This window comes from Camarhynchus parvulus, chromosome 1A (assembly GCF_901933205.1).
Source record: "Camarhynchus parvulus chromosome 1A, STF_HiC, whole genome shotgun sequence".
Classification (NCBI taxonomy): Eukaryota; Metazoa; Chordata; class Aves; order Passeriformes; family Thraupidae; genus Camarhynchus; species Camarhynchus parvulus.
In genome coordinates, this window is record NC_044586.1 from 23,929,043 (window position 1) to 23,952,154 (window position 23,112).

Below are 23,112 nucleotides of genomic sequence, written 5' to 3' on the forward strand. Positions count from 1 at the left end.
TTAGCAAGCAAGACATCCAGTTTTAATCAGTTCCCAAAGCAAATATCAGAGGTGGCCTTGAATCTAAAACTCTACTGCCAGTTTCAAGGTTTGGAAAGGACAGATACATTCCCAGGGTTGGATTTATCTCTGATCTTTGTTCCAGGAACAGAGAGATCTTTTACTACAGGTGCCATTTTAGTGTGCAGACTTTCTCTCCCATTGGTATAGACTGAACATATAATGTTTTATCATGCTTAAAAGTTGGTCTGATTTAACTGCTGGTGCAGCAGAGTTAGTCTTAGAAAACCTGGAACAGCAGAGAGCTGTAATCCCACCAGGTAATGCCAAGAAAGCTGATTTGTGCCAAATCTCTCACAGATCACCTCTGTGAGCTGTTCAGCTAGCAGGCTGAGGATGCAAAATCTCCTTCAAGGGACTGGATTGAAAATGAAATCCTGTGGGTCAACCTGCCATACAGAGGAGACCATATTACCACCTCATTAATTCCATCCCCCCCAAAAAAGCACTGTGAAACCAAAGCTTACACCAGTGCAACCGGTATGAGCTCTTCTATACTAATTAAACTGCTTTTATTCTGATTTTGCTGACTTAACTGACAAATAGAAACACATCCACAAACTGAAACAGTCAAACCAGCAAAGCTCACAGGTACTTTCACCACAGAGAGGGGGATTCCTCTTTGAAAATCTCCACAGGGATAGGGAACTGAAGCAAGAGAGAAGAAGAGAAAGCAAGTAACTTCGAAATGTTTCTGTTAGTTTAGATTTCAGTCAGCTTGGCAAGCTTCTTCAGGAGGTTTGAACACAACAGAACCCAAGTAACTAGCCTTAACTCAGCTTCAGGCCTTCCACGCCTCTGATCCCAATTTTCACAAGACCTTTATCAAACATTAGGCCTGGCTACTCCATCCAGATGAAAGATATCCTCAGCTGCCTTGTCTCCTCTGGTAGTAAGGGCAGTGTTATGGCCTGTCTAAACTAATAGCTGACAGCTCCTAGAGGTATTTACTTAGTTGAAGATGTAGCTTTAGATGTGTCCCAACTACTTTGGGTTGTAAAACATGATGGACCTGAGACACAGTGTCATATTCTTAGATACGCTCCGCTTCCCCTGCCAGTTCTAGTAAATACTTTCTCCTAAGAGTAAGAAAAATATTTGCCCCAAGGTGAAGCAAGATGCTGCTCTTAAGGAACTAGATTTTATTATGTACCAGCTGAGATTCAGCCACCTGTAGGAAGCAAAACCAGCATCTTTCTTCTTTGAAAGTAGTAGAAAGAAAAAATACCACATCTGAAACATAACAGTGGAAAAAAAACCTGCTTGAAGGTGCAGGAGTGGACAGTAGCACATGTGGGTTACTCCAAAGCATTCTGGGTGGACCAAAAGAAGTTTCATTTTTACTAGTTAAAAAAAGCACAGTGAAATTACTCTTGAGGCCAAAGGGATTTAACCTGAGTCCATCTGTTATTAGAGTGAACTGCAGAGCAACCTAGGATATGGAAAAGTCTCCTTGCCTTATAGGAGTTGCAGAGGACACAAAAGAGTGGCTCATTTTGTGCCACTTCCCTTCCTTTCCTCCCACAGACTGCACCTGCACATCGAGAGCAAATCGAAACCAGCCTATTCTAAGCCATGATCTCCTTTATTTTGAGGGACTCAAAGCAAGAGCAGGGCTGAGACAGCATAACCAACACAGAAACTTGTTTCTCAGCATGATTTTCCCCTCTCTGGTGGCCAAGTCCTGGTTAGTACCTTCAGGATAGCAAAGCTAGCTGAAAGTAGGGCATGCCCATTAAGCTTCCAATCCTCCTTACACAGCCACGACAGTTTGCACATGTCTTTCTCCTTTGGGTTTTAGCCAGAGTCCAGCCCTTTTGGGCATCATAACACAGCTGAATGGTTTAGCTCCTTTTGTTTCAGCTGACAAACACCCTAGCCCTCCCCCATCAGCAACAATACAACTGGAGCTGGGATTTGTGTGTCCTCTGAGCAAGGATACAGGCTTTGTGCCTTGCTGAGCTGTCTTTGCAAGGACTGCCAACACTCACAGCTGATTAAGCCTGCAGTGCTGCTTTCTGCTTTTCCTGCTCACAGACAGATGTCAGAAACAAGCTAAGCGAAACAGCGCACACAGCTAGAGCTCTGCACCTAGGAACATTAAAGAAGACTATTAGGGATTAAATAAATTAAACCAGAGGGGAGCTTAACACATTCTCTCTAGGCTTCATTTCTGGGTAAGAAACATCCCAGCGTTTCCAAAAGCACTGCATTCTGGCAGGTGGCTCAACTCAACGAACAGAAAGGGCTGTATTTGAAAAGCTTTTGCCACCACCACATGGTTGAAGCCACGAGTGCAGCAAAACAACTAACTGGGAGTTGGAGCTACCAGAAAGGACCAGCCCGCCACAGGGCAAGCATTTGCAGGTTTTAAAGCCCATGCCACATGGCTAATAAAGAACACACAACTATTACATATTACTTATTTTATTAAATTAGAACTCTCAAACCTCAGTGACTTGCAGTAAGCACAAGGCACAACTTAGAGCTGGTCAGAACCTCTTAGTAAAGGGATTATACACAGCATATGCCAAACCAGCTGAGACAACCTGTTTTCTGCATGCTGCTGTGGTCCTGGCTGCTGGGTTTCACCTCTGGTCAGCCCCAGAGGCTGCACTACTGGGGCTCTCTTTAGGCTTGACAGGTGGAGTCTTCTTCTTTGAGGATCTAAAAGAAAGCTGAAGTGCTAGATTGTTTATCTTCTTTAGTCCCTTCCTTCCCAATTAGGGACCAGACATGGAAATAGTGAGTCCTTTGCTGGGCAGATGCTCACACAGCTGGATCATTAACTGCCAAGTGCAGTCTATCCAGAAGCTGCAGGCCAGCATTCCTTCCTCATTCTTCTCTTGGTGGACCGACAAAACCTGGCAGCAAGATTTCACATTACACTAAGGTGCTGCATTTCAATTGAAAGAAGGAGCCTGCTGCCTCTTCTCTGGTACTTCGGAGACAGTAGCCTGTTCTTCTAGTATTCTCTAAAAAAAAACATGTAGCTCCTGGCCACTGGCCAAGTGGAAAAAAACTCAAACTTGATCACGAAGTGGGATTCAGATGTAATAATGGACTGGAATCCCCAATTCAACTGCCCTCCCTATCTGTTACCCACGGAATAGGAATCAAACTTTTATTGAGAGGTAAGCAACTAGGAACAGTTCTGGATGAGCGGTCATGACAAGTCACTCAAAAAATGTGATTCCAACTGCAGCAGCTTGAATGCCTGACGTGAAAAAAACCTGATGAATGTGTGTGAAGTACCACAATGAGAAGCTAATTGTCATCAGACTTCCTCATCAGCGAGACAAAGGACAAGGCAGAAACTCCCGGTATGTGACCAGTACAGATCCTTAACATCTGCACGAGTCGCTGAGCAGTAGCAGCTCGAACGCCTTCCAACTAGAAACAACATGGAGACATTATTTAATCAACACAAAAGAAGAAAGGCAACGGTAAGCTTTGATAAAAGAAAGAACCAGAGCAGGCACCAAGTGGCTAGCTGCAGAAAACCCCAAACAGGCCCATTTACTTCCTAATGTTAAGGAAGGTACAGTGCTGGAAGTGCTTCAGGGCTTACCAAAGGCGCAGATTCTACCTGCTGGTAGGGAAACAGCCTCTGAGCATGCAGTGACAAGTACACAGAAAAGCGAAGTGTGCTGCTGCTGAATGCCAAACTCTCCCTCCAGTTTTTTAGACCAAGCAGGTAATTGGAAAGAGTGGCATATCAGATGGCAAAATCATCAGTGAAGCCACAAAGTTTGGCTGACACAAAACATTACATGGGCAAGAGGATCACATGGCAAATAACAGCTATGGAGCTCCCAGGAAGAGAAAATGCAGCAAGGAACAAGTGTGCCGAGGCTTTGCATATCAGAGATGGGTTTTGTTAGCTTAGGCTTGGCTTCATGAGGTTTTGAAGTTGCACAGGAAGGATCAGATTACTAGAAGACTCATTTCAAGGACAGCCAGACTCCTGTACCTCTACTGTTCTTGCAGACAGAGTCTGGTCTCTGACACTTATGAAGGCCAGCAGCATATGTATTTATTGTTACATGTATTTATTGCTAATATAATGATGTTTCTAACAATCACAGAGCAGTGGAATTCAGAAATCCCTTGAAATGTTAAATAAGCACCTTACCTCCAGCTCACAGAATAGCACAGGGCTGCAGTAGGTTTCTCCTAATTTACAGACAGCATTCATCTCAATGCTGCAAGCATTCACCCTGCCAACTAAAAAAAACAACATTTTCTCACATTACAAGCCTCATAATCAGCAATCAGTGAAGAAAAGTTTTAGGAAATTCCACATCCACAGAACAATCCAGAGCTGAGGATTGGATTGAGCTAATTTTGAGAGCACAATAAAAGGTAAGGCAACAGTGAACAGTGCAAACAGAATGGTACAAGTTTTGAAACAGAATTAGCACAGAAGTCTTTCATAATACTAACAGCAGGAATAGTACTACATCACTCTTCATGTAACATTAACATTCTGCATAAGGGCTCAGCACACCATCAGCTTCCACTCAGTTACAAAAAGTCCTCCTGACTCATTTGGTATCAGTGAGTGGTCTGGTCTCCAAGGAATTCACTTTATCAAAAGAGCCGTAACACAAGACAATGCTAAGACTCCTCTACTTCAGAATTAGGTCTCCTGATCCCCAAACTCCAGGGACACAGGACCTGTATTCCAACACCGAGCAGTACAGTCTGGCCCCTTCAGCTCCTCAGAGCTGGAGCAGGGAGGGTACACAGGAAAGCAGTGGGACACAGAAAGATTAGAGGCACAACATGGCCTCAGTACACAGCAGGGATACTAGTCTTGTATTAAAACTATACTTGATAGTTTTGTAGCTCATCCATTTAGATTCACTTTATTACCACAGTATCATATGCTTCTCACTGCTCATCGAGATTATCATTAAGACAGATCTGCACGACCAGATAGAACAGACTTCTGGGGTGCCACACACACACAAAAAAGAATAAAAATCAAGAACACAAATCATATTCAGGGATTAGTGACAGAGAAGAGAGGTCTGACTGACAAAAACAAAAAGGAGAGAGCAAGTGAGCATGAGAGAACAATATTTTATCTAGAAAAATAATAAAAAGGCAGAGGAGTTCAGAAATAATTTAAACAAAGTTGCAACAAAGCCACTGGTTTCCTTTAGTCTGTTTCAAGTTAAGTCAGCGCCCTGTTTTAAGAAAACCAACAGAGCTGTGCTGCTTGAAGAGGAGGAAGAGGTGCCATACGTACCCCCAGTGACAAGAAAGCACACTTTCCCCAGGAAGAAGCTGGCATCCACATAAGCTAGGGAAGTTTCAACATTCTTCAAGCTGTCAGAAAAGTACAGGCAATCCAGTTGGACAGGGAGGTTAAATCAGTGCAGCATAAGGATAACAGGAATAATTTTCAAAAGCACAATTAGAAAAACAATGATGTTAACATCTGCTGATTTGTGAGCTCGCAAAGTTCTGCTTTATGCTAAAAGCATGACATCAGAGACCTCTGTAATACCCACAGCTGTTTAATAACCCATAACATATCCTTTCTACTCAAGACTCAACAGTTAGAGTTAGTTTGAACAGTGTCCTCCATGATTTACAGACACTAAGCATCTGAATTCATTAATATCCAATGAAACTTCAGCACCACTTCGGCTCTTTCAGGAAGCGCTTGCCCACACATTTCTGCAGCACCATCTGTGCTCTAAGTATGCAGCTGGGCCTGTCATTTTTGGTAAATGAGAGCCCAGGATCATCAGTCACAAGTTAAGTAAGCAATAAAATGCTGACTTCTGTGCCTTAGCAAGTCTTTACTTGTGGCCTGGGGAAACAAGTATCATTTCTACAAAGTAGAGCACAAGATGATAGAAAAGGGATCAATCCCTGCAGACCTTTCTCTTTTGCCTAGAGATATCCATAGTGCTGATCCCACTTGGCCAGGAGTGTCAGTGAACTGAGGACACAGACACAGCCACTTGCTGATTGTTGGGCAGCACTGCCCAGTGCACATCAGACTTCTGCATATTATAGAACTTCACAGCACCACCAGCACTTCCATCTAATTCTACAGACAGCATCTTTCCAAAGCTCAGTTTGTATTGTCACATATCCAGATCCAGAAATAAATTCTGCCTTCTCTGCTATGGCAACTTAGTGCACAACAGGCATGTTATTGGACAGAGCAGTTCAGTCCTAATCCACTGCTGGAGGCCAGAAAGCCACTGTATACATTACTGAGTTCTTCCACCACAGCAAATCTTGGGTTTGAAACCCACTATTCAGCAATTCCAATACAGTAAAAATGCAGATTTAGCCATCAAACCAAGAAAGAGTATTAGTCCCCGCTCTCATCTTTTTGCCCTTCTCTTACCTGTACTTGCTCTTGATGTCAATCATAAACACAACCAGATCTATGCTGGGTCGAAGATGATCCCTCTCTGAAGGTAAGGGGAGGGATGTAGCAAGGTGACTGCAAGATAACAAATTTGCCAGTTTAACCAACTAGCTTGGCAAGACAGTACCCACTCACCCATAATCACACAACCTCTGCAGTTCACCCTGTAGCAAGTTACCAGGAAGCCTGCTAATTACTGAATCCGTGGGCACTGAAGAGGCACTGTGATTGTTTAAGTGGTACTCTCATATCTTAGGCCCACTCACAGTTGCTGACAGGCACAATGGTAATTGCTAGACAAGGCTGGTTATAATGGGACGCTTATTAGAGCATAACAAGACTCACAGAAACATTTTCTCCGTGCAGATCTCTATGGCAAGTCATTTCATTTAATTGTAACAAAGAATCCTTTCTAACAGAGCAAACCCCAATTCTTTACTGGAATATTTTGCTGCCAGGTTTCAGTTAAAATGCAGCAGTGTTTTTCTGTCACGTTCCAGAGACACTGCTCATATGCTCACACAGGAGAGGCAACCTTTCCAGGTACAGAAGAACCTTAAACCACAAATTTGTCACTAGAACAGCTTTATAGATGAAGTTTTACCTCAAAAAGAGCTTCTATTATATCATTACCCTCCCTTTTAACCCTTTTGCTATATCAGAAGCTACTAGGTTAGTTCAGGCATCCTTCTACACAGCACTACAACTGCTAATTAGAGCTAATAAGTGTGGGGATTTTTGCATCTCTGCCCACTAAAAAAGCCAAACAACTAACAACAACAAAAAACAAACAAGCATACCAACTAACCAAAAACTCTACCAGAAAAGGTTTCAGCAGTACATAACTGGATCTTCCACAGGGAAGAACATTATCAGCACTGCATTTTTGGAAGATCACCTTAATTTAAACTGGGCAGACATCCCAGAAGTTCAGTCACTCTCACAACCCACTTCCTCTCTGGAAGCCAATGGAGAAACATTGATTCTGGTCTTCTTGGGGAATATTACTTCTAGCAATTCAGTCTCAAGGACTTCACAGTTCTCTCCAGCAGCCACAGACCATGGCACACATTCCTTCTATTAATCCTATACAGTTTGTAGTTTTGTTTGCTAGTCTCCAAATAAAGGTGTTTTGTTACTTCTATTTATGGGAGATATGATTTAACAAAAACATTCTGAAACTAACACAAGAGATGAGCAAAGTGAGCTTGAAAGACACTGCTTATTAACTGAAACACAAAGCAGCTTATTAATTTAAGGTGAAATTTAGGGAAGACTCTTTGATGAAAGTATCAGATCTCCTTGGGGGGGAAGATAAAAGCGACCCAGAAAAGCACTTGCATTGTTTGGAATTCTGTTATATTTAAACCAACATGACTGGATGATGACAGCAGTCTCCAGATTTGCACTGCAGAAGCCTTTTCCACCCAGGAATAAGAGACACAAAACCCCAAACCCTGTAACTCTTGCCCAACAGCTGTACCTGACAGGTAGAGCTGGCAGATTAGATACTGTATTTGTTTGTAATGTGTATAATCCCAAAGCAACTCAGTGGGGGAAAGAACCTCAGTGGCTTTGCTTTCCTAGCAATATTTACACAGGAATGTGTCTTGCTCTGCAGCATGAGCGCAGGATTCTGTGCCTTTGGGCAGTTACCCATCTAGTTATGGCACTCCACAGCTCAGAGGCCGCAGGTTTCACAAAGAAAATGGGGTAATTCATTTACTATTAGTTAGCACAGACATCCAAGATGCCACAATCAGAGCACTACAGTCACTCTAATTAGCCAGCAGAACATTAGCTTGGGCTGCTTTTACTGCATAGCCATGGATTACAGCAGAGAAATAACACAAACACCTTCTGAAGAGCTGACTAAACTCATTTGGTCTTGGCAAGAGAGCTGTCAAGGACATTTTATTGTAAAAAGTTAGTTAATCAAGCTTTTAAGACAGGACATGTCATGCGGCTAAAGCTGAAATTCCAAGTGCAATGTAATAACTTGAGAAGGAAAAGCACATGTGTGCATACAAACCAGAAACCACCTACAAAGAGCATCCAAAGCAATGGACATCTTTCAGAAACACTTGTTCTCCTGCAAGTACTTGCAAGCATTGTACCTGTCCCATTTTGTCCCAGGATATTTAGTTTCCATCTCTCAGGCGGGGGAAAAAAATGTGCTGTTCTCACACCTTTCCAATTTAGTAATCTGTGCAACATGCAAAAGGCAAGGGTATGCGCATTGCGAACATGAACGTGGGAAATGCTTCCCCCCGCCCCCCTTTCCGTTTCCAAGCATGCCCAAAGTGCCTGCCCTGAGGACTGAGGGCTTTGCCCGCTGCAGATGCGCTCACATCTGGGCACTGGTGCCCTCTAGCGTTCGCAAGAGCGAACTCTCTCTCTGAACCGCGCACTCTACAGCTCCGACTCCAGCCACGGGGACGGCACCCGCGCTTTTAACCAATTTCAGCGCATCGGGATTCTGAAGCGGAAGCTTTCCGTGAATTCGCGTCACGGCCGCTGGTTTGCACCTCTTGGACCAGGTAGCAGCGGGCCCGCTCGCCAGCACTCACATGCTGATGTTGAAGTCCCTCTTCTCCTGCAGGATCGCCTCCGCCAGCTGCCGCTGCAGCGCTTCGTCCGAGCCCACGAGCTGCGGGCACAGCGAGAGCACATTGCACACCGGCCCCGGAGAGCCAACCCCCGCGCGGGGCCGGGCCGGGCAAGGCCCGACATGGCGGGAGCACGGGACGGGCGGGCGCCCACAGCGGGGCCGCGCCGGGAAAAGGGAAGAACAAGGGACGGCGGGGCCCCACCGGACCTACCAGGAGGACGCCGGAGTTGAGCTGCGGGAGCATGCTGAAGGGCCGCAGCACCGCCATCCCCGCGAGAGACGGCGCCACCCGCCCGCCGGAATTCAAAACGGCGGCCGAGCTCCGCCTTGCGCCGACGTCGAGCGGCGGGGCCTGCGGGGCCTGCGGGGCGGGGCGGGGCGGGGCGGGCGCGGTTACGGTTACCGGCGGGCGGCAGGGGGCGCTGCGGGGCTGGCGGCGATCGCCTCACGGGCTGGCCCGGCTGGGGAGGCACACGCAGGGATCGTCGCGTCCAGCTCCTGGCCCTGCACAGGGGTCACACCACGGGCCCCAGGAGCCCCAGCGGTCTCGGCATGTGCCTGACAGCGTCGTCCGAACGCTTCTTGAGCTCTGTCAGGCTGGGTGCTGTGCCTGACCACCCTCTGGGTGAAGAAACTTTTTCTGATATCCAACCTAAATCTCCCCTGACACTGCTTCAGGCCATTGTCCTGGGTCTTTGTGTTGGTTGCCAGAGAGAGCAGTGCCTGCCTATGCAGGTTGTGGACTGCGGTGATGCAGGGTACAGCGTGGGGCCTCTCTGAGCACCACAGCGTCTGACAGACCACCATAAAACCCTGCAAAGCAGCACTGCTCCTGTGGCATCCAGATATCCCAGGGATCAGCTGGGCCTGAGGCACCCACAGGTAATACTGGAAGGATGCTGAGGGGAGGACACTGGCCTTGCCTTGGCTGTGCAGGGGGATCATGAACAGCCTTTAGCTTCTGAGAAGCAGAGCCCTTATTTCCAGGGCTCTGCTGCTCCCTGGCCCTTGCCATGAACTGTTGCCCCTTTGTTTGCTCAAGACTGAACAACAGCAGAGGCTTCAGTAAAATTCCACTGCCTTCTTACATTGCAATTTATAATGTGAACTAATACATGGAATTACAGAATTGTTAAATTGAGAAGACTTCTAAAATCATCAGGTCCAACCATTAACCCAATGTTGTCATGTTCAAAAGAGCCATGTCCCCACGTGCCACACCTTTTCAAACACTTCAGGAATGGTAACTCCAACACACATTTGGGCATCTTGTTCCACTTCCTGACCACCAACAGTGCAGTAATGTTTCCTAAAATCCAGTGGAAACCACCCCTGGAGCAACTTATGCTACTGCTTGTTGCCTGGGAACAGAGACCAACCCCCACCTGGCTACAGCCTCCCTCAGGGAGCTGTAGAGAATGATAAGGCCTCCCCTGAGCCTCGTTTTTTTCCAGGCTAAACAACCCCAGCTCCCTCAGCTGCTCCTCATAACACTTGTGCTCTGGACACTTCATCAGCTCCTTCTCTGCCCTTCTCTGGACATGCTCCAGCACCCCAATGTCTTTCTTGTAGTGAGGGCCCCAAAACTGAACACAGGACTTGAGCTGTGGCCTCAGCAGTACCAAGTATGAGGGGAAAATGTTAACATAGTTAATATACTTTCATACCATAAAGAGTGCTTGATCACATAGCTAGGAAAGGGAATTTCCCTAACGCTGTGTGGCAGTAGCAACTGGCTTTGACACTGAATTATTCTGTGTGAGGCTTTGCGGCAGCTCCAGCAGGCTCGACCTCCATCCTGCCCTTTCCTGGGTGCCTTCCTCCTCACCCCCCAGCCTGGTCAGCCTCTGCCCAGCCCAGTGCTCCCCTGCCCGTGATACAGGCAGGAAGGGGCCTGGGCAGAAGCACTGCAGTAACAGAGATAGGCTCAGTTTTTCTCATTCTGAGGTCAGAGCAGGGGGATGACATGCAGTTATGTAAAACCTCAGAGGTCCAGTGTACCTCAGTAGCCTGTGGTCCACCTTGCTGCATCTCCTGATCTTTGCCTCAGCCCTGAGTTTGGCTCCACCTTGGTCTGGAAGGGGGTCCAGCACCCATTCTGCTGCCTGCTGGTGCTGGCTCTCCCTGCCCTTTCAACCAGGGTACCTCCGAGTGGCAGGAGATGTGCCAGGGGAGAAAGAAGGTTGCAGGAGAATGAAGACACATCTGCCACTCTACAATAGTCTAGAGAGGGGAGGCAAAGGGGAGAGAGACAGGGTTAACGAAAGCTGACATCACATGGCCACTGTGGTGTTTTTGATCTTGACAAAGGCAGACGGTTTCCCTCATTGCCAGCATGAGGCAAATTACAGGTGAAGCAGAAGAGATTACAAGATATTTCTGGCTGTTTTTGAGTTTGGTGGGGGGAAGGGAGGACGATTTCAGGGCAGACGTGTCCTAAAGATGGGAGACAAGCAGATGCAATAAATAACAAGAGCCAGCTCCCAGGCTGGGGGGATGTAGAGAGCAAATAGATAAATGTTCCTTTTGGGCTGCTGAAGGGGTGGAAATATGTTAAAAGCTCTGGCACCCACCTAAAAGGTGTTTGTCCTCTTTCTACCCCCTGTTACCTGTTCTCTGGCCCCACTGAAGCACTTGGGTGGCTTTAGGGTTGGGTCAGGGACATGTTTGCTGTGCTCTGCTGCTGCAGCCTTCCATCTTCTCACCATGCTGGTGTCTGTTGATATTCAGCAGATCCAGATGAGCTACCACTCATCCCACAGTTAGACAATTATTTTTCATGGTAGAGGACATTGTGGAGACTCTGGTCTGGCACTGTGCCTGCAGCTCTTGCCTAGATCTGTAGGTTGGCAAGGAGAGGAGGGGAGAGGGATGAGATGTGGTTGGTGTTGGAAGCCAGGGTGTATTTTATATATCCCTGAGTAACTGTGTCAGGTTGTTTCACCTCTTGCTGCCCCATTTCCAGTTGCAAAATGGGAGTAATGGGTTGATCTCTGCTTCTGAGTGGTGCAGGAGAGCTGAGATGGGTGTCAGTACACTGCCCTAGAGTGTAAGCAGAAGGGACAAGAGCAGGGCATGGTATGGAAGGAGAGAGCTCCTGATTTTACTCTCTCTGTGGGCCATTGTACATTGCTCTGGTAGCACAAACCATTCCACAAATGGGTAGAAATGTATTGCAGTCAACATGAAGGTGTTCTGATGCTGCCAAAAAACCACAATTGACATCAGCAAGACTTGGTCTGGCCATCATGAGTGCTCCCTTGGAATGGGGCAGCTGCTCCTGCAGCAGGACTGTCCCAGCCAGTACAAAAAATGTTAAAAAGCACACCTCGTCCTCATGCATCCATGGCCAATTTGCTTTGTGATTCATCCAGTGGCTGCATCTCACCATATTTTCTCTCTGATTTCTCCCTTGGTTCTCTCTGAGCAGCCAGAGGAGCAAAGGAGACAGGCTTTGGAGATGGTCTAGAGAGGAGCACTGACCTCAGCATGGTCCCAGGTGTCTCAGTGACAGCTCCCAGCTCCTGACAGCCCATTCAGGAGGAGCTCTATGAGATGTCACCCTGTCATGCATTACTGGCTCCAGGCTGACTTCTCGCTGTCCCTCCTGGCAAGCCTGCGAAATAGAGCTCATGTGTATTTGATTGCACTTGTTCTCTCACTAATAGACAAAAATTATATCATTTGCAGCAAGTGCAGATTATTAGAGAAATTAATGACATTTTCACATATGTTGCTGGCAACTTCTGCTTCCTTTGGCAAAGGCTCTTCACAGCTATATTTAGACCCAAAGTAAGTCAGCTTTTTTCATTCTGCTCTTTAATTTAACTCACTATACACATTTCCTTCATTTTTGATCAACTCAGCAAAGCTTCTCTAATGGTAATGGGCTTTTTTTTTTTTTTTAAGTTACAGTAGCACCCAGAAGTTGGGTTAGTCTGTTTTCCCACCAGGCTATCCCCAACTGATGCCCTGGCATGCATCCCATGTGCCTTCTACATCCTGGAGCAGCTCCCTCACCTCCTGCAGCTGAGCAGGGAAGCATTTCTGTGACCCTTGCTGAAGTTTTGTCCTCTACTGCAGACCTTGGGGAAGGCAAGTTTGATAAACCCCATCTTCTCCCATGCTTCTACCTACATCAGGAGAGTAATATTGGAACATGGGTGTTGCTTTAAAGACTGGCATTGACGTGGGTCTGGTCATCTCAGAAGATGCTGATAAAAGGCTAAAAGACACTAAAGAACAGTGGAAAAACTTGTTAAGAAAGACTGGAATAACACTTAACCAGGCCTGGGATTAAGCTGCGCTCAGTACATTTTTTATGCTGTGATTTATGGGCATGCTACAAACAAGAAGTATGTGCCTGATGTTGCCTGACCATCTCCTCTTTTTCCAGCCAAAGCTTTTGTCTATGAGAGGGGTTTCATGATTTCTGCTCTGGCTGGTGGCCCTCTCACATCAAACCTGACCCCATGTTTGCCTTCATCATGCAGGTGAATTTGTGGTTGCCCAGAGACATGGAGGGACTCAGAGGCTTGGTGATAGGCAGGTGTCCTGGGATGAATGGCTTTGAGGGGCTCAGTGTGTGCACAGACACTCAGAGGCTTCCTGCTAGCCAGGTGAAGGGGGCTGGAAGGCCCCAAGGCAGCAGGCAGAATGATATGCACAAGCTTATGCCTGGAAGACCTGAGTGGCACACAGCAGCCTCATCTGAGGTGGAAGCTGAGCTGCAGCTGAAGTGTTTCCGTGCAGATTGAGCTGCACTGGCATACCAATGCCTGGAGCTGTCTCACAGCTTTAGCTCTTGTTGGAAACCAAAGGCTGTGACAGCACCTGAGAGCCCGGTCACAGGCAGCAAGCAGCTGCATCAGAGGCACGGGGTCTTCAAGCGTGTCCCAGCTCCAGCAACACAAAGCCCTGTGGTTTTTTCTTGCTGCATCCAAGGGTGCTTCAGACTCATCTGGGGGGATTCCTGCTTGAAGCAAGAGAGGCTGCCACATGATGACCTTGCTCGCTGCTGTGGTGGTGGCTGCAGAAAGACATGATCACCATTCCTTGTCACGTCCTCCCAGTGTTTGCGTGGCAGGGAAGTGAGCCAGAGGAAAAAATGACCTCGTGAGTCAAAACTATTGCTGTTCTGGGGTTTTGGCTGCATGAGCAGCATGCTGGCATTAAGCCTGAGCTTAAATCTGGGAATAAGTTGAAGACTGGCAGATACACAGTGGCTCTGATGTGCCCCTGCGGTGACCTAGAACAGAGACTCAGGCCAGTTGGCTAGGGACAATGGGAGGAGCTTACACATTGTGGCATGAATATACCTGGCCCGGCAGGCTCTACTGAGTGTCTGCAGCTTCACCACTGACCAGTCACCTGGATAAAGGAATAGTCTCCTACCTTGTGCCAGCAACCACTGATCTCCCTCTCATTTTCTTTGCACACCTGGAAAGCGGTTTTCCTTTTGCCCTCTCAAATGGACTGTCTTTGCCTGCCCTAATGTTTGCCCTGAGGATGCAATAAACAATATCCTTCCAAAGTTATTTTTAAAAATCTTTTTCTCCAAACCACAGGTTTCTCTCCCAGTATGGTCAAAGCTGTGGGGCTTGTGTTTTCCACCTCCTGCAGTGGGATTAGTGAAGCAGTAACTCTGCTGATGGTCAAAGTGTCATGTCCCAACTTCACTGAGATTAAAATTAAGGCACAATTTCAGGCTCCACTCTGGCAATCATATGGAGTGCCCACCTTACTGGGGCAAACCAAGAAGCAGTTAGCTAAACCTAATGGATCTGATCCTCCATGCAGATATCCTGCTAGGTACAGAGGGCTTGCAAGGCCTATACTCAATGCTTCTAAGTTACTTCTGTTATGAAGTTACATCAAGAAGAAGTGAGGCTCAGGAGGACCTAAAGAGGATGAAGAGGAAATCACAGAGCATACCAGTCAGCTCCCACAGCTCCACCACAGCCTTGTCTCTGCACTGGTGGATGAAACCTTGGCACAGACCAGGTGACAGAACCTTATCATGCATTGCCCTTGGAGCTGGCAGGCGTGCATGGGCTCTCACCAGCCACAGCTTGCCTTGCAGAGAGGATGAACTCCTTTGTGCCTGAAACAAAACCTACTGGGAATTGAGATCTCAAATCTCACAGCTCCTGGAGTGTAGCAGACACAAATTTGGGCCTTATACATTTCACTGGATACTATCAATCCTGAAAACCTTTACAGTAACCCACTGTGGCACATCTGCAGGGCTGTAAGTGTCAAAAACTAAGTGGGTGGAGCTGGACAGCACAGGCAGGGGAGCAGGCAGTTCTTCAGGCTGGAGTCAGTTGTTTGATTGATTTTGCTAAAACTCTTTTGCGTTAAACAATTTCTGGGTCATGGTGAAAATTTCCCTTTGTAAAAGAAAAAAAAAAGCAAAAGAAACAACAAAACAACCTCAATATGAAAAAAACAAACCAGTTTGCATGTTCCTATTTTTGTGCTGCTGAAAAGCTGAAAATGTTTTAATAAAACATCTCTTGTCAGAAGCAGCAATGACAGAACTAGATATGGATTCAGGAAAAAGGTATTTCACTGAAAGCAAGAATAGTACTTCAGACAGCATTGTTTTTCTGTTTCCTGATGGAAGATTCTTTTGGTCAAAGTGTTGATTGGTTTAATTTTACATAAAAGCCCTGAAGGGAGTACTAACCCCCCTTTTCCTCTAACCCCTGTCTCTCTCTCTCTCTCTCTGCCTCCCATCCACTGATGAAAAATCACCAGTCTCCAGTCCTTGGACTGCACACCGTAAATCTGTGCAGCCTGAGCATTCTGTCCATCTCCATCAGCTCAAGCTCACACATGTGCCCCAGTATTTCTCCTCCTCCGGGGCTGCAGCCGGGCTGCGGATGATGCGGGAGGAGGGAGAGCATCCCGCGGGCAGCTCCCTCGTGGCTCTGACCCGGGTACCATGTGCGGGGGAGCTGGGGATGCTCGTTGCCATAGCGACCTCTGCTAAAATGCTCCCCCCTCCCCGCGCCGGGATGCAGCCCTTTGCAGTCGTTCTTGCGTGCGTGGGAGAAGGCCGGCGTTGGGGTGCCCCGGGGAGGCTGGACCGGGGCTGACACTGCCGGGGAGGCGGTGGGGGAAGCCCCCGGGAGTCCCGCTGGGCAATGAGGCCACGCTGCTGGCTGCCTGTCCTTCCCCCGCCCGCCGCGGCTGCTCCCGCCATCCCTCCCTCCCCGCCTGCCTCCCGCCCATCCGCGCCTGTCGCCTCCCGCTGTCGCCCAGCTCTCCCGGCGCGGGGTCCCTTCTCCCTGGCGCTGCCTGGCCGGGAAAGGAGCCTGACTCATCCCGGCTGGCACCCGGCAGATGCCGGAGGGAGCAGTCTCGTCCCGCCGCCCGGCACCCGTGGAAGAAGGTAGGTGACAGGTGTCAGGGATGTAGCGTGCGTGCTGGGGATGCGGTGCATGGCAGCGAGGTCATGTCTGGGTCCCAGTGATCGGCAGCTCTGTGCCCCGAGCTGCAGCCTGCCCCGGGGTGCCCAGGTCTGGGGGTGTCTCCTGCAGTCGAGGTGAGCCCACGGCTTGTAACCTGCAAAATGAGTAGTGCTCCCAGCCATGCACACGGGAGGGTTCTGTACCTAGATTCTCCTGTGGGCTGTTCCCAGCCTCCCCCAAGCAGTTTGTGCCCTGACACTAACAACGTGGCCCCTGGGGCTCCTGTCACAGTGTACCCACAGCGCCTCGGGGGCAGTGGGAGGCAGCATAGGGGATCCACGGGTGACATTGGAGGCAAGAGGCTGGAGTAAGGTGTAGCACAGGTTTAAAAGGGGTCAGACAGCTTATCTATATAAGACATGGTTTTGGACGGAAGACCAAGGACTCTTTTGTGTCTTTGGGGGGACGTGGATGTCCCACTGCAAAATGACATGCTGAAGATCAACCGGTCCAGCAAGGTTAAGGCACATTTAATATCTGCAGAACTGCTCCAGAAAGCTGACATCTGTAAATGAAACTCCCTCTTTTCAGTATTTGCAGCCAAAATCTGCTCACCTGCCTGACAAAAGCAAGTTGCTTCTGCAGGCCAGCCCTGCAGAGGCTGGAGGGGGGACTCTGACACCTCATCCAGCACTCCACTCTGCCATGATGAGGACCCTTCACTGAGGGGGCAGGGATGGTGAGCAGAGTGGGGACACAGCAGGACAGGGCTGCATAGCAAGTAGAGTGAAGAATAGGTTGCTGGCGAGGAGCTAGGAAATGCTGGCTCTACTAGTGATGGAGGAAGGATGAATTGGGAAGTGTGTAGGGCTGCTTTTTATTGCAGTGCTTTTTTGGATGACAGCTTCACTCACACATTTGGAAAGCGGATGATCAGGGAAGCGAATGAGGTTATTGGCTTTCCTCCCATCAGCCCAGGAGGTCCAAGCTGAACTCACCTTCACAGTGTCCCTAATCCTGTCCATTGCTGTTGCCAGCCAGGGACAGATAGCAGCTGCTGAGACACCTCTGAAAAAGGGGTTTGCAGCAGCCTGAAATCCCCAGGATATCTGCAGATGCAACTAGGGGGTGCAGGGGGTGCAAAGGAGCTACTTTTGCAGAGCATACAGGAAAGCTGTGCTGAGGGGTTTCTGGCCCAAAGTTCAGTCCCAACTCCTGCTGTGGAAGGGGTTCGTGCCTAATTCCTTACATGGTCCCCCCCTAAGGTGTGTTAAGAGAAGCCCCACAGCTCCTCACAACACCTCTGTGATGTTGTTGCAAGTTTTGGTGGGAGCTTTCCTCAGCAGTTACTCACCTGAGGAAGGCACATGAAGAGTCAGCCATGAAGAGGCAGCAGCAGTGCCCAGATCAGATCCATGCCAATAAGTGGGAGGAAATCAGGCATTTTCTGCAGTTTCTTCTTATGGTAATAAGAACTGCAGCTTGTTTCAGATCTTAGCCTGTGACAAAAAAGTTACTGTTACAGGCCCTCCTGGGACAAGAGGTGTCCAGAAGATAAATGCTGCTGGGCACATTGGAAACAACTGATGGCTGTGGTATTAAAAAGAACAAAAGAAAAAAGCCCAGCCCCTGGTGTGAAAAAGGCACCAACCTTATGGGCCAGGAGCAGGGAAGAGAATGGAAATGCTAAGAGTCCTCCCCAGCCTCCTTTTAACCTGCCCTGTGCAAGGAATTTGGTGATATATGGTTATTGCAGAGGGATGACTTGGGCCATGGTCAGACATGACAGCTTTCATCTGTCTGGAAAAGCAGGAGTTTGATGTGGCTGCACTTCAGTATGTCCCCACTGAAGTCAATGGGCATTTCATCACTCCCACTAAGGGGTGAGGGTTATGGAAAGCCCCCTTTCAGGACTGCATTTTTGTGCTTGAGTCTGGCACCACTGTGCTCTCCCAAGTGTGAGGATGCCAGGTTAAATCCACCAAAGCCTTTAACAAGCAGCACATTCTCAGTGAAAACCCAGAAGATCTGGTGCCTGGTGAAGTCGTAGCTCTGCTTTTTGTGTGGAATGCTTTTTGATCCCCTTTTCTGTCCCTGCATGATCCACACCTTGCCTGTCATTTTGGTGCAGAGCAAGCAGCAGAGCTGAACATGCTGGGCACCTTTGCAGGTTGCAATGTGGGTTGCTGTCTCCCTCCCAAAGGATGGGGATAAAGGATAGGATCAAATGTGATGCCATTACAGATTTAAATGGCCCTAAGTTAGAATGCCTGCCCTAAGCATGGCATCAGCAGGGCTGTAATTGTGGGGAGAGAATGTGCCAGGGCACCAGCAGGTTATGGGGCTGGGACCCCGTTTGTTCACCCCTTCAAAAATATTGAGCCCTGACATCTGGACAAGGAGATGTTTGCTCCTTCCTGCTCTCCCAGGTTTAGTGCTGGCCCAGCAGCAATCACACAGAGTGGTGTTGTTTTGTGTTCCCAGGGCAACGCTGCTCCAGACTCACCTCGCACCCGGCTGGCCAGGAGTTCTTGGCAAGGCAGATCGGCTGCTCCCGGTGAGTGCCCCCACTGCACAGTGGCTGGTGTGGTGGAGGGATCTCAGATCTGCTCACAGACTGGTGCTGAACCAAGGACCCTGAGCCCTGGCAAAGCAGGACCTGTAATAGAGATGCAGTAAGGGAGGGCTCAATCCTGAGCCAGACCAGCTCAGACTGGGAATTCAAAGGGGTAATGGAGTGTCAGGGGAAGCAGATTTTCCCTCGAGCAGAAGGTGAGAAACAGCTGTATTTACCCACTGCTTACCTTTAATCACTGCATCAGGGATGGGGACAAGCAAGCTCAACCCTCTCTGTGGGGAGGGAGTAGGATTGACATTCTGTGGAGGGGTCCCCCAAAAGCATTGACCACTACCAGTGGATGAGGTGCCTTCAAGTGCAACCAAGTATGAGCCAAGTGCAGCAGGGCTGTGAGGAGGCACTGGGCAGTGCTGATTAGGCAGATGTCTTATGATCAGTCTTGGTGGAGGAGGTGGTTTTGGGTGGTGAAGGTGCTCCCACTGCATGAGCTTTCTCTTCTTTTCTCTGGCAGCCATGCCCCATTTCTTGGATTGGTTTGTGCCCGTGTATCTGATGATCTCCATCCTCATCCTGGTGGGCTTTGGAGCTTGCATTTACTACTTTGAACCAGGACTCCAGGAAGCCCATAAGTGGCGAACACAGAGGCCAATCATGGAGCGAGACCTTCGGAAGACGCTGATGATTCGGGACAACCTGGCCTTTGGGGTGCCTGAGGTGTGACAAGCTGCCCATTGCAGCCAGAGGAAACTCTCCTGGGTGGGCAGCAGACCACATGCCTCACTAGGGATGGCAGTCCTGCGCTGGAAAAAGTGGGGCTGGTCAGCACTTTGCTGATCTGGGTCTCGTACTCATCACTCACCATTCTACCCCTTTGCTTCTTAGTCAAGATTTGTTTGGCTGGGCTTCCCATGTGCTCCCAGCTCTTCAGCCAGCCAAGGACTTTGCTCCTTCCTATGGCCAAGACTGACTAACCACTCAAATGAAATATCCCTTGTTAATCACTTGAGTTTGAGCTGCCTGGCATCTTGACAGGATCTTCAGTAGGAAAGGTACAGGTTTTGCAAAGGGATACAGAACCATGTACTCCTATTCCCTAGGTTAAATCTAACACAGTCTGTCTAAGTCCAAGGGGTATTTTGGGGAAAATAAATGGGGTTTCAATACAAATTGTTGCTTCACCTGAGCTCTTCCCAGCACCCACTCTTGATGCTAGGAGCTGAGCTTGCTGAAGCTCTGTGCAGAGGGACCAAGGGCTCAGTGAGCCTCAGAGACTGAGCGCCTTTATCCTTTGCTAAATGCACACCCCTTCTGTGTCTGTTTGGGAGATGGAGAACATACATCCCTACATCCATTCCAGATGCACCACACTGAAATTAAAGGTCTTTATTAAAGAGGTTGGTTCAAGTCCTGTGTCAAGCTAGAACGTTCTGCAGCTCTCCATGCAGGGGTGCTGCCAGACTTACCACATCAGCCACTCCTGATCTGCCTGACCTCCTGCTCCTCTGTCATGGAGGGAGATGGGATAGTCTGTGAAGCTACTTGCACTTGTTCACTGCACTGCAGAGCCCTTGGATAGGCTCTCTTTCTTAACTGTTTCCCAATGAGAGCTCTGAAGCATCCCTCAGCCCTTTTCCCCCCTACATATCTCTGAGAAGGAACATTGAGCCTGCCATCTAAATGGGCCCATTGTACCACCTTTGCTTTCTGGAGCCAAGCCGTATAATGTGGATCTGGCACAAAATCCCATTTTTATAGACTTCCTGCACTGTCACGGGGATGATCAGCCACCAAAATGCTGTATGAAGCTGTGACACTGGAGCTGAGAGGGATATCCCCATCCTCTCTCTCCCTGACAGCCCAGTGCAATGCCCAGGGTGTACAGGGAGGCTTGAGAGAGCAAGGAGCCTGTGGCAGGAGGTTGTTCCTCCTCTCCTCCCACCCCAACATCCACCCTTTGCATGCATGTAGGTGCAATGGCGCTACCTGTGAATGCTCTGGACACAGAGGGATCCTGTGTGCCCCTCTCCTGCATATCCCAGGTATGTTAGCTGGTGTCACCATCCTATGTGCACATGTCTGTGCATTCTGTGCCATCACCTGGGCCAGCCAGGATATTGGCAACCACATCTCCAGTGTCCTCTGATTGTTATGGCTCTGTGCTCTAGTCCCCAGTGGCTCCTTTCAGCAGCAGGGGTTCCTCAGGCCAGCTGTGAAAATCTGCCACAGCTCCTGGCTTGTGTCACTCAGCCTCACCTGTGAACCTGGGAGCAGGAAGCTTTCTCTTCCATTCCCAGAGAAAGAAGGAGAGCTCGTTGGGCTACTGTGAGTGATTTATGCAGGGAAATGCAGTGAGTGGGATTACTCCTGTGCCCAAAGTTTTGCTTGCCCTGGCAAGCAAAGGCTCAAAGCACAGGTGCAGCCTGAAAGTTGGTAATTCTCTGGGGATCCAAGTTAATTTTTAGCTCTAAGGAATGGATCAGGACATCCTGTAAATATCCTGGGTCTTCCTGGGACATTTCATCTACCAGACTGCAATTGCATTATCATTCTTTTCCACACCAAAACCAGGCACACTGGCAGGAGATTTCTGGCTCTGTTTCAGACAGAGGACAAGTCAAGAGTCCTTTCGTTCAGCCAAGTGACAGAGACTGTGATGCAAGTACCCTAACTGGGGAGTCTCACTCAGCAGGGAAATGCAGTGAATAGGATTACTGCTGTGCCCAAAGTTATACTTGCCCTGGCAAGCAAAGACTCAAAAGAGCAGGTGTAGTCTGAAACAGATACATTTTCATGACTTGGGGCTGTGAAATGGAAATGACAAGGGGCTGGGTTGCATGGCATGATGTGCCACCCTCAGCTGCATGGCTCACATTCCCTGCCCTCTGGCACATCACAGCCATATCTCCAAACACCACCTTGGAAACCTGCTTCCCCTCCTCAACTCCCTGATGGGTGGGATTGCTCTGTAAACAAGCACAACTGAGCTGTGGGGCAGCATAAAAACCTCTCCACTGGAGCTGAGGGGCTTGGAGCAGTCAGGAAGAAGTCAAACTGGAGGAAGAGGAGCCTGCACTCACAGGGGTCCCCTCTCCCCTGCTCTGTGTTCTCCTCTGCATGCTGCTGTGCCTGTGTTGAGGTCTACTCTGCCCATGACTCAACGCAGAAACTGAGCAAAAGACAGCAACTGGGTGAGGGCTGGATTAGAGAGAAGCTAATTGTTCATCTCCTCTGGCTTACTCTGTGTGCTGTTCAGTCCTGACACAATCAGCATTAAACCAGGTATCTTCCATGGCTATGAAGGACTTTATTGTCAGCAGTGTCAAAGGCTTCCCCAGAGGAAGTGTGTGACAAACTGCTTGGTTGATGCTTTGTTTTCCTGTTGTTCCCCCTGAGAGCTGCCTCCCTCCAGCTCTGGGCAGGCAGCAAGGAGCAGTCTGCAGGGAGGTTTCCTCTACAACAGGGTAGGTCTCCATCCACCTGGCTCCTGTGCCAGCTACACTGCCAGGCTATCTGGGAATAATCAAAGGCAAATGCTGCCTGAAAACTGAGATTGTTTCTCCTCTGTAGATCTGTGCAGCCAGAAAGACCTCAGGGAGAAGGAAATAGTCACAGATACCGAATTAAACTGCATAAAGAATCAGAGAAGATACTTATTGCTGTAAATACTACACAGTATCAGGTTGGTTTTTTTCATGTTTTCTGTCTCCTTGCCCTTAAGGAAGCAGAGAACTCACATTGTCCTGAGCTCTGCCTTCCACCAGCATTCCCAATGACCTGGTGTGGGTCATTGGATGGTGATTCCTCTTCCACTTCCCTCAGCCCTGGTCACCTGAGATCGTGCAGTCATTGTCCCTGCCATACTGTAGGTGCTGTGGGTGCCTGTGTCTCCTTCTCGTTGCTCCCACTTATCCATGAAACCATTCATAATCTCATCCCATCCCACCAAAACAGCTTTCTCCTTTCCTCCTTGTTTATTGTGTTGCCCTTCAAAGGCTTTTACAGTGAGGAAGGTGGAAAGTGGCAAGCTGAATCCCTCTTGACCCTG

At 48.7% G+C, this 23,112-nt stretch overlaps 2 protein-coding genes across 2 annotated transcripts; one reads left to right on the forward strand and one right to left on the reverse strand.

The window, feature by feature from the left end:
• Nucleotides 1-2,504: 2,504 nt before the first annotated feature.
• Nucleotides 2,505-9,413, reverse strand: CENPM (centromere protein M). The gene is made up of 6 exons (XM_030960124.1): nucleotides 9,283-9,413; nucleotides 9,031-9,110; nucleotides 6,437-6,535; nucleotides 5,318-5,397; nucleotides 4,196-4,287; nucleotides 2,505-3,453 (listed from the first exon to the last, which is right to left on the reverse strand). The coding sequence occupies exons 1-6, from the start codon at nucleotides 9,337-9,339 to the stop codon at nucleotides 3,328-3,330; spliced, it is 534 nt and encodes a 177-aa protein (XP_030815984.1). The 5' UTR covers nucleotides 9,340-9,413; the 3' UTR covers nucleotides 2,505-3,327.
• A 6,191-nt stretch (nucleotides 9,414-15,604) lies between these two features.
• On the forward strand, nucleotides 15,605-19,787 carry LOC115910033. The gene is made up of 4 exons (XM_030959819.1): nucleotides 15,605-15,636; nucleotides 16,134-16,470; nucleotides 18,974-19,046; nucleotides 19,579-19,787. Exons 1-4 carry the CDS (start codon nucleotides 15,605-15,607, stop codon nucleotides 19,785-19,787), a joined length of 651 nt encoding a protein of 216 aa, XP_030815679.1.
• The last annotated feature ends 3,325 nt before the right edge of the window (nucleotides 19,788-23,112 follow it).

Excerpts from the sequence above, each read along its gene's own strand:
- CENPM (XM_030960124.1), bottom strand. The coding sequence starts at position 9,339 with ATGGCGGTGCTGCGGCCCTTCAGCATGCTCCCGCAGCTCAACTCCGGC. Across the intron at positions 9,111-9,282 it reads TCAACTCCGGCGTCCTCCTG|CTCGTGGGCTCGGACGAAGC; the intron begins GTAGGTCCGGTG and ends CTGTGCCCGCAG. Across the intron at positions 6,536-9,030 it reads AGGGACTTCAACATCAGCAT|TCACCTTGCTACATCCCTCC; the intron begins GTGAGTGCTGGC and ends GTTATCTTGCAG.
- LOC115910033 (XM_030959819.1), top strand. The coding sequence starts at position 15,605 with ATGACAGAACTAGATATGGATTCAGGAAAAAG. Across the intron at positions 15,637-16,133 it reads GATATGGATTCAGGAAAAAG|GCCGGCGTTGGGGTGCCCCG; the intron begins GTATTTCACTGA and ends GCGTGGGAGAAG. Across the intron at positions 16,471-18,973 it reads CCCGGCACCCGTGGAAGAAG|GGCAACGCTGCTCCAGACTC; the intron begins GTAGGTGACAGG and ends TTGTGTTCCCAG.